The sequence below is a fragment of the Muntiacus reevesi genome, chromosome 2, assembly GCF_963930625.1.
Source record: "Muntiacus reevesi chromosome 2, mMunRee1.1, whole genome shotgun sequence".
NCBI lineage: Eukaryota > Metazoa > Chordata > Mammalia > Artiodactyla > Cervidae > Muntiacus > Muntiacus reevesi.
In genome coordinates, this window is record NC_089250.1 from 31,378,573 (window position 1) to 31,390,887 (window position 12,315).

The following is a 12,315-nucleotide window of genomic DNA, read 5'->3' on the forward strand; positions in this document are numbered from 1 at the left end:
TCCTGTTTGGCATTATCCTTTTTATGGTTGCCGTAGCAAACTATACTTTGGTGTCAGATGTGTCTTTGCTTTGGTTTTTAAAATTGGCTGTGGTAAAATGTTTCAGCAGTATAGAAATGAGTGAAATAAAAAGTAAAAGATCCATTTCAAAGTGTCTTTCTCCATCCTCCTTTCCACAAGTCCCTGCAGTTTAGATTCTTTTTTTTTTTAATGTGATTTATGAACAATACATTTAAAACTTGGTGGTAAAGTAAGTATTGGGAATTATTTTCTAAAAAGTACTCATAGTGCTGAATCACCTTTGGATCATTATTTTTTAATGATTTCAGTTTTAGTATTCAGATAATCTTTTTTATAGTTGGCCTCTGTCATGCTTTGAAGTGATAATTTTGTGTTTGTCAACATGCTTTTCAAAAGTACAGAAATTAGCCTGCTAAAATCCTGATTTCTGTCCCCTCAACTCAGTGAGATCACTGCTGTCTTCCTGGGATCACCTTCTCTGCACTGAGATCCAGAAACTGCCTGCAGACAGAAAGCCTGTTCCAGTATCTGCAGTGCCCCTGTGTAGAAAACTGAAGCAAATGTTTGGTTTATCTATTTTCTATTCTTTCTTACAGATCAAGATTCCGTGCTACCTGTGGCCTAACGTCTCAAGTGTATTTTAAATATATTTTTCCAGTTTTCTGATTATTTACAACAGGAGTTCCACTTACTCTGTCATGACTAGTAGTAAAACTCTTGATCTGTCATTTTATTTTCAAAACCTTCCAACCAGAATTAGCCCCAAGTGCCTAGTCTATGATTGCTAAGTTGAAAAATTTGAAGGAACCTTTTAGTGTACAGTTTTTCAGTTGTGTCATTAATAAAAATTAAAATTCTCTACCAGGTTCTCCCATTTTGTATCACAACTTATTGCCTTTTATAGTTAAGGTGGGAGGGGGAAGTGAAATATACAACTAATTGTTACACTTTTCATTTTTTTAGACCTAAAGATTGTCTTCGGTCTATTATGAGGAGGGTAAACCATAAAGATCCTCATGTGGCTATGCAGGCTCTCACCGTGAGTGATTTTGTTTTAAGATCTACAGCAAAATTGTCTGCCAAAATCAAGCCCTTTTAACTTCCGATTTTATCCTTTTAGCTTCTAGGAGCATGTGTTTCAAACTGTGGCAAGATTTTTCACTTAGAAGTATGTTCGAGAGATTTTGCTAGTGAAGTAAGCAACGTATTAAACAAGGTAAAGAACATTATTTCCAGAAATGAATTAAGACTGTCTTCTTTCTTCATGCATTTTACGTGTATTTTATTGTTCAGTTCTTCACCTTTTTAAATCACAAAGGACTAGTCTGTGTTTTTTTGTTTTTGTTTTTTTAGCTCTTTCTAGGATATGTCTATCCCATGTATAAGTCCATGTTAGGTTTGCCGAGGAGACTACGTATTTATATAACTCGAAGAGTTGGTTTTGGTGAAGCCAAATTAGGATACATTTAACCTTTTTTCTTCATCATTCCTTTCTTCTGATGAAAAATATGTGCATTTTTCTGTCCGATTAAAAGGTACCAGTTTACTTTGGGCACAGAGATTATCTGCTTAACAAAATGTAAAGGATTCAAATCCAGCAGTTGAAGGAATTTTAAAAATTAATTACTAAATAATATGTAAGTTTTCCCAGTAAAAATTCATGCAGTCATAAAAATTCATGTAGTTATCTCTGGCCTTTCTTGGTGGTGGGTGGAGTAATTATTAAGAAAAATTATTTTTAATGTTAAAAGAGAAAATGCTTCATGGTTTTTTTTTTGAAAAATGAGCATTTCCAAATTTTAGTATGAAACAGTAAAGAAGTGAGATAATTTAAAATTCTGGACTTCTTTTAATACATTACGGTTATGTGATAATTTTCTCCTGTGCTACTTTATTCAGTTATTTAGTTATATTGTATTTAGTTTTCTTTTTTTTTTTTTTTTTACTAATTCTTTACTATTCTTTTGATGTCTTGAATGTCCATTCAAAATGTACAGCTATTTATGAAGAGATTCTAATATAATATTTTCTTTAATTGATGTGTACTCAGTACTTAGTAATATAAACAACTGCATTGAAAGGCAAGCAGTTGCATATAGGAGAAAGAACTTCACTTTATTTTACAGATATTTTGTAGTGAACTTAATGGTTTTATATTTAAGAGGGAGGTGCTGTTCTGAAGAAATTAAGTTTCTAGGAATATGGACAGTAGTGGGCCTCAGGCCAGGGCTCAGATTTAAGTAATTGGAGGAAAACACAGTCATGCATATTAAAAATCAGGAATTAGGAATAAAAGAACTGTACTATTTATTCTCTTTTCCAACTTATTTTTTTATTGGTCTGAAAAAAAGAAAATAGATTTTCCTGTCTTCCTCATATGCAGTAAAATATGAGTTAGTAAAAGACCCTGAAATACTCTTAGTTGTAAAATACTCTGAAAAGTCCTATCGTTCTGACCTCCAAAATAAGTAACTCTATATCTAATGTTTTGGTTTGATGTGACATATGTGATGGTATCATCTATTTTTTCCCATAATATGAAAATAAAACTGGCTTATTTCTAGTAACCATCTGTGTTTTCTTATGTGTCACCTATAGCTAGGGATAATTTATGATTTAAAAAGAGATCTGAATTACTGTATTAAATCATTAAACAGAAAGTGCTTTTTTGTTAAATTTTTTTCTCTATTTTTCAGGGTCATCCTAAAGTGTGTGAAAAATTGAAGGCTCTTATGGTTGAATGGACAGATGAATTCAAGAATGATCCACAGCTTAGTCTAATATCAGCAATGATTAAGAATCTGAAGGAACAGGGTGTTACGTTTCCAGCTATTGGCTCTCAGGTATTTTATAGACATTTGTGTGTGCTACATTTGTTTCTAAAGTTAACCGTGTTTATTTGAGGTTTTCTTTTTTTCTTCCAAACCCAGGTAGTTGTTTATACTCCAGAGGAATTTTATTAATAATTATAATCTTGCATATAAAGGTGCCAAAAAGAATATATAGTGGGTTGCTAATGTTTTCCAACTTCCATTTCCCCACTGTTTCTTCTTTTTAAATGAATTAACTGTTTTGTTATTTAAGATTTTTTTAAAATATAATTTTAATGATACAGAGCAAATTGCTTTGTTAGTTAGTATTGACATTCTTGTTAAATGTTCTTCATGCTGTAATTTTATCTACAAAGAATGACAGCTCTAAAATAATGTTTCCTTAAAATTTAAGGATGTGTTTAGAGGTTATTTGGACTATGAAATTTATGAACACCTGTATTAAAATGGGAGGGAGATATAAAGGGATCATTAGGAGGAGAAACACAAACATCTTTCCCGTTAATAAGAACTGACCAGCACAGAAGTCTTCTTTCTTCTTCCTAATAAATATGATTGACTGAAAAGCTTAATTTGCCTTAAAAAAATTATTTATGTAATGGGCTCAATCTCTAACTTATGTCATATAGGAAAAAAAAAATGAAAGGGGATGTTTTTATTCTTTTTCTTTTGTGGGTAACCATTATTTAGGATGCCCACTTGACGAAGCAGGCTTAAAATGTCTGGTAACTTACTGTATTGTCTTGCCCCACTATACCGCTTGGGCTGAAATGTAATGAGTGGTGTGAAAACACGATTGGGAAATGCTTAGTTGTGAAGGGCTTGCATTCAGGGTTTTGGCCGTTTCAAGGGAATTATGAAGTGATTCATCTAGACTTTCTTCTTAAGGCATTTCTGATTTATAAAAGTACTCTTGAGATGTGAAGATCCAGAAATATGTTTTGGAAATGAAAGAAGAAAAGAATATTTTTCTTCTTACTTGAAAAAAAATTTAGCTTATGACTAATTTTACAGTGATAAATTATGTCTTGAGAAGTAGTCATTCATAATTGATAGCTCGTTTTTACTACTCTTAGTATAGTTTCTAAATCTCTGTAGTTAAGGAATAATTTTATGCAGAATATTCCAAGACACGGTATAATAACATGACAGCAGAAGCAGCGTTTAATCACCAAAGGCGGTACTCACTGTGGAGAAGGAAGAGTGTAGCTACTTAGTGGGGTGTCAGTTTGTGTGCCCTGAGCCTGTTCTAGAGCGAGGTGCTCACGGTGCGGTTCGTGGGCCGGCAGTAGTCACCATCACCCGGGAGCTTGTTAGAACTGTCATCTCAGTCGTGTGGAACACACCATGCAGTGGGTTCATTAGCTCCATTTTAACTAGATCCCCGATGACTGTGTGCCCACTGGAGTCTGAGCAGCACTGCTCTTAAGGACAGCTTTCGGTGCCAGTGAAAACTGCACTCCTGTAAGAGAAGGAAGAAGAGTTAGTGATCGGATGGACCCATAGCTTTGCTGGGTTAACTTCAAGTCTCAGGTAGTTGTGGGAGCCACTCTAGTGATCTCTGATCTAATCCCCTCATTTTACAGATGAGGGTACTGAACCCCAGAATGGTTAAGTGACTTGCCCAGGGCCACAGCTAGTGGTTGACAGAGCTGGAACAGGCCTTCCAACTCTCAGTCCAGTGTTCTTTCCACTACACGATCCTGCCTTCCGTTTGCTATTGAGGTTAGTAGATATGTGTCTGTCCGGACTAGGATTTGAAGGACAAGAAGTGGAGTGAACACTGGGAAGACTGCTTACGTACTGATGGGTGTAGACATGGGATTCCTGTCTTGTTCAGAAGATTCAAGATGTAGATTAGCAGTAGGAAAGTGACTTTTCTTTTTTTCATGTAGATGTTATAAAGTATGTGAAAGCTCATTCTGTTACAGGTGCTGTGTTTCACCCACAGGAAATGAGTAAAATGCATATAAACTATGATGAGGTAGAATGGTGTTTTCTATTGTTCTTTTAAATAGTAGTTTCTGAAGAGCTTGTTTGTTATTGAAAATCCTGTTTGTAAAGAGCTCCTTGTTTAATTAAAAAAAAAAATATGTCATCTGGAATCAACTGCAGAAGTCTCTACCAGTTTTACAGCCACTTAGTTGCTTATGCTTACTATATTTTAGTCAGACTAGATATTTGTTAGCATATTTAACAAAAACCTCTGGAAACATGAGGATATTTTTTTTTAAGTATGTTATTTCATCCAGGTACAGAAGAAAATAATGTAAAAATATTAAGAAAAGTCAGTCTGAGTCACCTGACTCTTGCTGCTTTGGTTCTCTCATAGCACTAACTTTTGACCTCGAGGGAGAAGTGATGCTGGCCCTGCTACTGCGTTTGACTGGTTAATAAGACAAGTAGCGTTGCTATACTTGGAACCTGATGATAGAAAGGAACTTTGAAAAGAGAGCAGTTCAGGAATGTAGAGCTTAATATAGCTCAGTTCTGCATTTCCTTCTTGACCAGTAGAGATCCCTTCACAGACCACAAAAGATCTATATGTCTATTTTGTGAAATTCACTAAATTGTGGGGGGGAAAAGTATATATAATGAAAAAGATTATCTCTGATGAAGCATACCTTCAGTGTTAAGAGGTGTGTGATAATTAAAACATTTTTATCCAGGGAAGGTTGCAACTAGAGGTGGGTCAGATTGGAAATACTTAATGTTCTATTCAGTGAGTCCAAAAGCTCTTTTCTTATCAGCTTTTCTAAAAATAAATGCCTCGTGCATTTGTTTGACATTATAAAATATATTAAGTGAAGGCTGTATTTGCTATAATGTTGAATATTTTGCCTTTCATTTAGTCAACAATCACGGCTTACAATATTTAGGGCTGTATACCCTCAAGGAGTCTCCATGGTAGCTTAGTTGGTGGAAGGATCTGCTTACAATGCAGGAGACCCAGGTTTGATATTTGGGTGGAGAAGATCCCCGGAGAAGGAAACGGCAAGCCACTCCAGTATTCTTGCCTGGAAAATCCAATGGACAGGGGAGCCTGGTGGGCTACAATTCATGGGGTCACAAAGAGTTGGACACGACTTGGCGACTAACCTGCCACAACAACCCACAAGGAACGCACATCCTGGTTACGGGGATAGACATGTAAGCAGCCTCATTCTGTAGAGGAGGAACTTGAGACACAAGGAGGCTTATGGGCTCCAGGTTCATGCATTAGAATGTGGTACATCTGGGACGTACACCACATTGGCTTGACTCCACAGCCTGCCTTCTTAACTGCCCATGTCATAGGACCTTGTTGAAAATCAGAGGAATACAGAGAAGGGAATGCTTACTTAGAGGGTTTAGGAATGTTTCACTGAGAAAGTGATATTTTAGCTGTTCCCTGACTTGTGGGTTGAAACTTAGTAGGAAAAAATGTGGATGTAGTAAAAGGAGCTAGAGGGGAAGACGTTATGAGTAGAAGCAAGTGTGTGTCACAGGCGTCAAAAGTGTGTGTGCATGCGTGTGTGTGTGTGTGTGTGTGTGTGCCTGCGCATGCTAGCAGTTCTGGTAAATGATAGAATGGTTGAAGAACGAGACTGGAGTCTAACTCTCCTTGATGGTCACACAAAAAGTAAGCAGTCATTAAGGCTTTGGAAGCTTTGTACTTCTATAAGCATGAATCAGTGTGTGTGTTTGTTTATTTGTCCTCTACTTTATTTACAAAATAGTTTAAGATGAACAATAATATACTGTCAACATTGACTACTAGTATTTCAGTTTAGAAAATAGTATAATCTTATGAGCATTTATGTTATTATATAGAAACCTGGATTCCTGACTTCTGAGCTGGAAGGAAACAACAAAATACAACTCTTGTCTAGATGTTTTAAAAACTACTTATTTTTAAAGTAGTCATCTCCTTTCCCCTCGCACCCTGTTTTCTGGTTGTAAAATTTTCCAGAAATGTTGAGATCTCATCTAACCTCTGTTTGCTGGTTTGCATACTGTCTGCCTCTAGTGTCACCTTTTCACTCACACCTGGCAAAGTGTGGTTGCTCTGTCATCCCTAAGAAATGAACGCTCAGTCTGTTTTCTGCAGTCCTGCCTCAGCTCTGTCTTCTGTCAAAGTGGAGACTTCTTCCCCTTGGATTTCTTTCATATTCAGAAGTCTGGTGGATTGATTCAAGGAGGGATCTTGTGAGTTCTTAGATTAATTGGAGTAGGAAAATTTGAGAACAGCTTTCAGATATCACTTCTTTTTTCTGTTTTAGGCTGCAGAGCAAGCGAAAGCAAGCCCAGCTCTGGTAGCCAAGGATCCTGGTACTGCGGCTAACAAAAAAGAAGAGGAAGATTTAGCAAAAGGTACATTTTTTAAGTCCCTGACCCTGGGAAGATGATAGGTCTCTTCCTTGATATTTTTGCCCCCTGAGATGTTTAAAAATAAAGGAAATAGGAGTTCATAGCCAAAGCTGAAATCTGCTTTGTTCTCCTCTGTTCCTCTCTTCAGTATCACGTCTTTCCTCTCCTCTTCCAAGGCAGCTACTGTCGTGTATGTCTGTTCAGTCTTTTTTCTGTAATATTTTTACTATATTATCTGTGTATCCATAAATTATACCAAATACTTTTTTGTTTCCAGCAAATTCTTTTTTCATTAGTACTGTACTCTAGGTACCATCTGCAACTTGTTTTTTTCATGTGATGTTTGAGATCTGTTCGTACTGAGGTATTTATGTCATTCATTTGTTTTAACGGCTGTATAATATTCCAGTATTAGCACCTACTTTAGGTTCTAATAAACACCTGGTATAGCCTATCTTCCTTCCTACTGATGGACATCTGGATTTTCTGATTTCTTTTACTATAACACATATGCAGCATTGAGTATCCTTTTTCATGTTCTTCAGTGTGTGTGTGTGCGCGTGTGAAAGATCGTTTTGTGGTATGGTTGGCTTATGGGGTGGGTACATCTTCAACTTTGCTAAGTAGTTGTGGTCCTTTCCCATCCACAGTGTATGAAAGCTCTTATTATCCACTTATTATTTCTAGTCTCACGATGACATTTGGTGTTGTCAGAGTAATTTCTGTGTATCTGATGGGTTTGAAATGATACCTAATTATTTTAATTTTTATTTTCTTGATTACTAGTGAGGTTCAGTCCTTTTTTGTATGTTTATTAACTGTTTTGATTGTCTCTTTTTCTATGTTTTTTTCCTAGTAGTGCTGTATACAAAGTTTTTATTTTGGATATCAGCATTTGCCTGTTATATCTATTGTAGATGTTTACTTTTGGGTTTTGGCTTATAGTTTAACTTTGATAATGGCATGTTGTATTAAACAAGTTTTAAATTTTGATGTATTCAAAATTTTTGCTTTTCTTTTACAATTTTTTTTTTTTATGTCTTAAGATATTTCCCTCTCTCCCAGAATCCTGATTTCCTATTTTTTCTTACGTTGATTTTTAAGTTTTATTTTCTCATCTGACCTTTTATTCATTTGGAACAGAGGTGGCAGGGAAGAAGGGGTTATGTGTTGAATTGAAAGTGGCATAGTCAATTTATGAAGATTATATTACAAAGCCTGAGTGACGTGGTGATGGCCTGCACTGGGGAGGAGATAGAGCAGACACATTTAAGATTTATTTGGGGTGTTAGTTCGGTGATACTTTACTGCATTTGTTTCCAAATTCCAGTTCTTAGACTGCTTACCTGAGAATGGCCTTTGGAACAGTAAAACACAGGCTCTCAAATGCTATCTTTGAGACTTCTGTTTAATGAGCCCCCAGTGAAGGACTCTGGCTTGGGACTTTTGACTTCCAAAGTGATTTTGATTATTATTTGGTAAACTTAAGCTATAGAAATACAATGAGAAGATGAAAGAAAATATAAAATATCTGTAGTTAAATTAAAAAAAACAGATTTGAGTTTATAACACTTTATTACCAAGAATATTTTAAATTGTACCTGTTCAGTAAAAAAGGCTATCATGCTCTTCAGTTGTTTCATTAGCTTATTTCTTTTTTAAACTTTTAGGTGTGAACGAATGAATACAATTGATGTCATTATTTTTGTTCACTATTATTATATCAGGATATGTTCTAGCTTCCCACTACATTATTGAAAGAAGAATACTTTTTACCCTCAGTTATCTTTTTTGTACTTCTTAGGATTGTTGGGTGTATTAACGTTTTGGGTCTTTTTTTTAAAACCCATTATTTTCCAGCCATTGAGTTATCCTTGAAGGAACAAAGGCAGCAGTCAACCACCCTTTCCACTTTGTATCCAAGCACATCCAACCTCTTAACTAACCATCAACATGAAGGCCGGAAAGTTCGTGCTATATACGACTTTGAAGCTGCTGAAGATAATGAACTGACTTTTAAAGCTGGAGAGATTATTACAGTTCTTGATGACAGGTGATGGTTACTGTTATGTTGAATATTCACTTGAAGATACATGATACATTCTGTGTTTCATTTATTCCTGCTGACTGCCTTATCAAACATAATAAGATCAAATATTGACTCAGGTATTTTCTCTGTAGGATAGTTGGTTGCCTTGCTTGTGTCATACTGTCTGGATTTGTGTTTTATGGTTTAATTTTTTTCTCATCAATCGCTTAAATGCTTTTTATTTGTTTTGGAGGCCTAGTTTACTCTGTTCATTTTTGGTTCTATCTAATACTATACACTGTTAAATTAGTAAAAAAGTTAAGATTTTAGAAAATACAGTAAATATATATGCATTTATGGAGTTTATAAGAATAATATAATATATTGAATTAATTTATATCATCAGAGAGATGATACAGTGCATCTCTGTTTTTACTACAGTTTTATGTTTACTTGAAAATAACTACTGGTGATTGTTATTCATAATGAAGTGCTAAAATTTATTGCAAGTGGTTTTTGAAGATCAGTTCAAATAGATCTAAGATTATTCCTGTAGTATCACACTTGCATACTAACATGTTTTCTTGAGTGAAAGAAAGTGAAGTAGTTTGCGCTGGTTATTTGGAAGTTGCATGAAACCTTGATCATTCATTCATTCAAAAAATATTTCTTGAGTGCTGGCTAGCTTTCCTTATCATAGGCCCTGGGGATCCAGTGGTGAGCATGGGGATGCACTGGGGATTGTGTTCCTTGTGAATGTTTTGTGCTCATAGGGATGTTAGTATCATGTGTGTTCTCTTATGGGTGGACAATATGGTAATATGTGCTGCAAAGAACACTGATTTAGAAATGGAGGTCTGGATTCAGAGTCTACCATCTATCTTGTTACAGAAGATTCTTAGGCTGGAGCTTATGAACCACCTGAAGTTGACAGTTTTTTTAAAAAATGTTTATTTTTTATTTGTGGCTGTCCTGGGTCTTCATTGCTGCGCATGGGCTTTCTCTAGTTGCAACGAGCAGGGTCAGGCTACTGTAGTTGCGGTGGGTGGGCTTTTCATTGTGGTGGCTTTTCTTGTGGAGCGTGGGCTCTAGAGCTCGGGCTTCAGTAGTGCAGCTTGTGGACTTAGTTGCCCTGGACCAGGGATTGAAACCATGTCCCCTGCATTGGCAGGCAGATTCTTAACCACTGGGCCACCAGAGAAGTCCTGAAGTTGACAGTGAAGTCTGGGGATCTGTCTTTTGCAGGAGAGAGAGTTCAGAGCCTTATATTAGATCCTCAGAGCATTTACCAGCTTTCCAAAATATGAAAAAGAACTGTGTTTAGAATCTCATGTCTTCTCTGAGACCTCATCTTGTGTTTGTAATAATGCTACATCCATTTCCTCCTTCGGTGGATTCTTGTGGGCTTCACATCTGGTAAAGATATAAGTTAAACACCATAAAAGGTAAAGATAAATAAAAATAAGAATTCTCTGTTATAGTAAAGCTTTCCTTTTTTTGTTCCTCTTAGTGACCCCAACTGGTGGAAAGGGGAAACCCATCAAGGCATGGGGCTCTTCCCCTCGAATTTTGTGACTGCAGATCTCACTGTTGAGCCTGAAATGAGTAAGTATTTTCTGGTCTGTTACTGGACAGTAATCCTTAATTTTCTAAAATTCAGCTTTCTGGAGCAAGAATTCTCAAATGTTGGAGCCTCCAAGGTGTTTATTAAAAATGCAGTTCTCCTATCAGTTTATCAGGCTGTAGACTTTTATTTAGGAAAAGAAAAAGTGTGTTTGTGTACTTATATGTCATTGCAGAAGTGCAGATTAAGAAGTGTTGTAGAATTTAATCTTGTGTTGTTGGTATCATCAGTTGACAGTAGTGTGACAAATGCGGTATAACCTTCTGGAGATTTCTTTGGGTTCTAAGGTTAGCTCATTCCCCAGCCTCAAACTTGAAAGCAGTGACCTCTAAGCAACTTAATGGCTTTCCTACACTTAATGTCAGATATTCAGAAGCAGTCATACCTAACCATGTCAGTACTTTCTGATTTCCAAAGCTTTGCTGACAAGGAGAAACTAAAAAGTGGGCCAAGGAGGAAAAGTGGTATTACGGGCAGGCATAATCATTGCAGGAAATGTCAACTGCCAGTAGCCTATTGAAATGTTGGTAGGTGGGTCACTTTATATCCATAAAATACTGTGATGAATCTTCCTGATGATAAGTTGGAATCATCAGGAGTAAGTCATATTCTTCCTCTGTTTAAGGAAACAGAAATATGTTCTCATCTAGAAAGGTTTCTATTAGTGACTGAAATGTTTTGAGTTTTAAGGGATTTTTGTATGTTAGTTATCTTGGCAAAATGTCTCAGCTCAGCTTGTCTTTCTGTAATGCCAGATAGAAGAGATCAAAGAGAGTTATAAGTCACCATTTGCTTTGGTCTTTTTCAGTTTACGAGAATTTTAAGAAAAGATCTTTGTCTTAGTTGTTTTATTTCCAGCAGTACTTGGTACTGAGTCTTATCCAGAATACAGACTGTATAAATGTTTATACAATAAATGATATATAAGTGTCTATGTATTAGTAAAGATACACTTTTCTTTGAAAATACAGAAATGCTTCTCTTTCAAGAGAAGGCTTTAATAGCATACATCACAGATCCTGGATAAAACAGTGCCGTCTCCTAGTTATTGTCAGGATGTCTTATATCACTTTAATACAGACAGATTCAGATACCCGTTCCTTTATGAAGTTCTTTTTTTATTAAACTGAAGAACAAGTTGTAGAACCTAGTTTAAATGGCAGTGCATAATGTGACCATTTTTTAACCTCACCTGATGATGGTGAACTTTTCTGTATTTTGCTGTGAGGTTTTTTTGTTTGTTTTTCTTTTTATCTGTGATTTTGTTTTGTTTTTGTTTGTTTATGTTGAGTTAGTTGTTGGATAGAATTGTCTTGAATGTCCATTCCAGATGAGATCCAATATGTCATGTGGATAAAGATACCTTCTTCCTTGTCACATACCAAAGTAGCCTTAAAGTGAATTTTCTAGCTATTTTCATGTGTTTCACTCTGGACCACCTAAAAGAGAGCATCAGAATT

The 12,315-nt window shown here is 35.8% G+C and overlaps 1 protein-coding gene across 3 annotated transcripts in view; it reads left to right on the top strand.

Moving 5' to 3' along the window:
• STAM (signal transducing adaptor molecule) overlaps nucleotides 1–12,315 on the top strand; it is an 84,884-nt gene that overhangs the window by 49,796 nt on the left and 22,773 nt on the right. For all 3 annotated transcript variants that reach the window (XM_065921184.1, XM_065921185.1, XM_065921183.1), the window contains 6 exons: nucleotides 985–1,060; nucleotides 1,142–1,237; nucleotides 2,718–2,864; nucleotides 7,115–7,205; nucleotides 9,063–9,255; nucleotides 10,742–10,836. In XM_065921184.1, coding sequence (XP_065777256.1) covers nucleotides 985–1,060; nucleotides 1,142–1,237; nucleotides 2,718–2,864; nucleotides 7,115–7,205; nucleotides 9,063–9,255; nucleotides 10,742–10,836 — 698 coding nt within the window. The remainder of the gene's footprint in view (nucleotides 1–984; nucleotides 1,061–1,141; nucleotides 1,238–2,717; nucleotides 2,865–7,114; nucleotides 7,206–9,062; nucleotides 9,256–10,741; nucleotides 10,837–12,315) is intronic.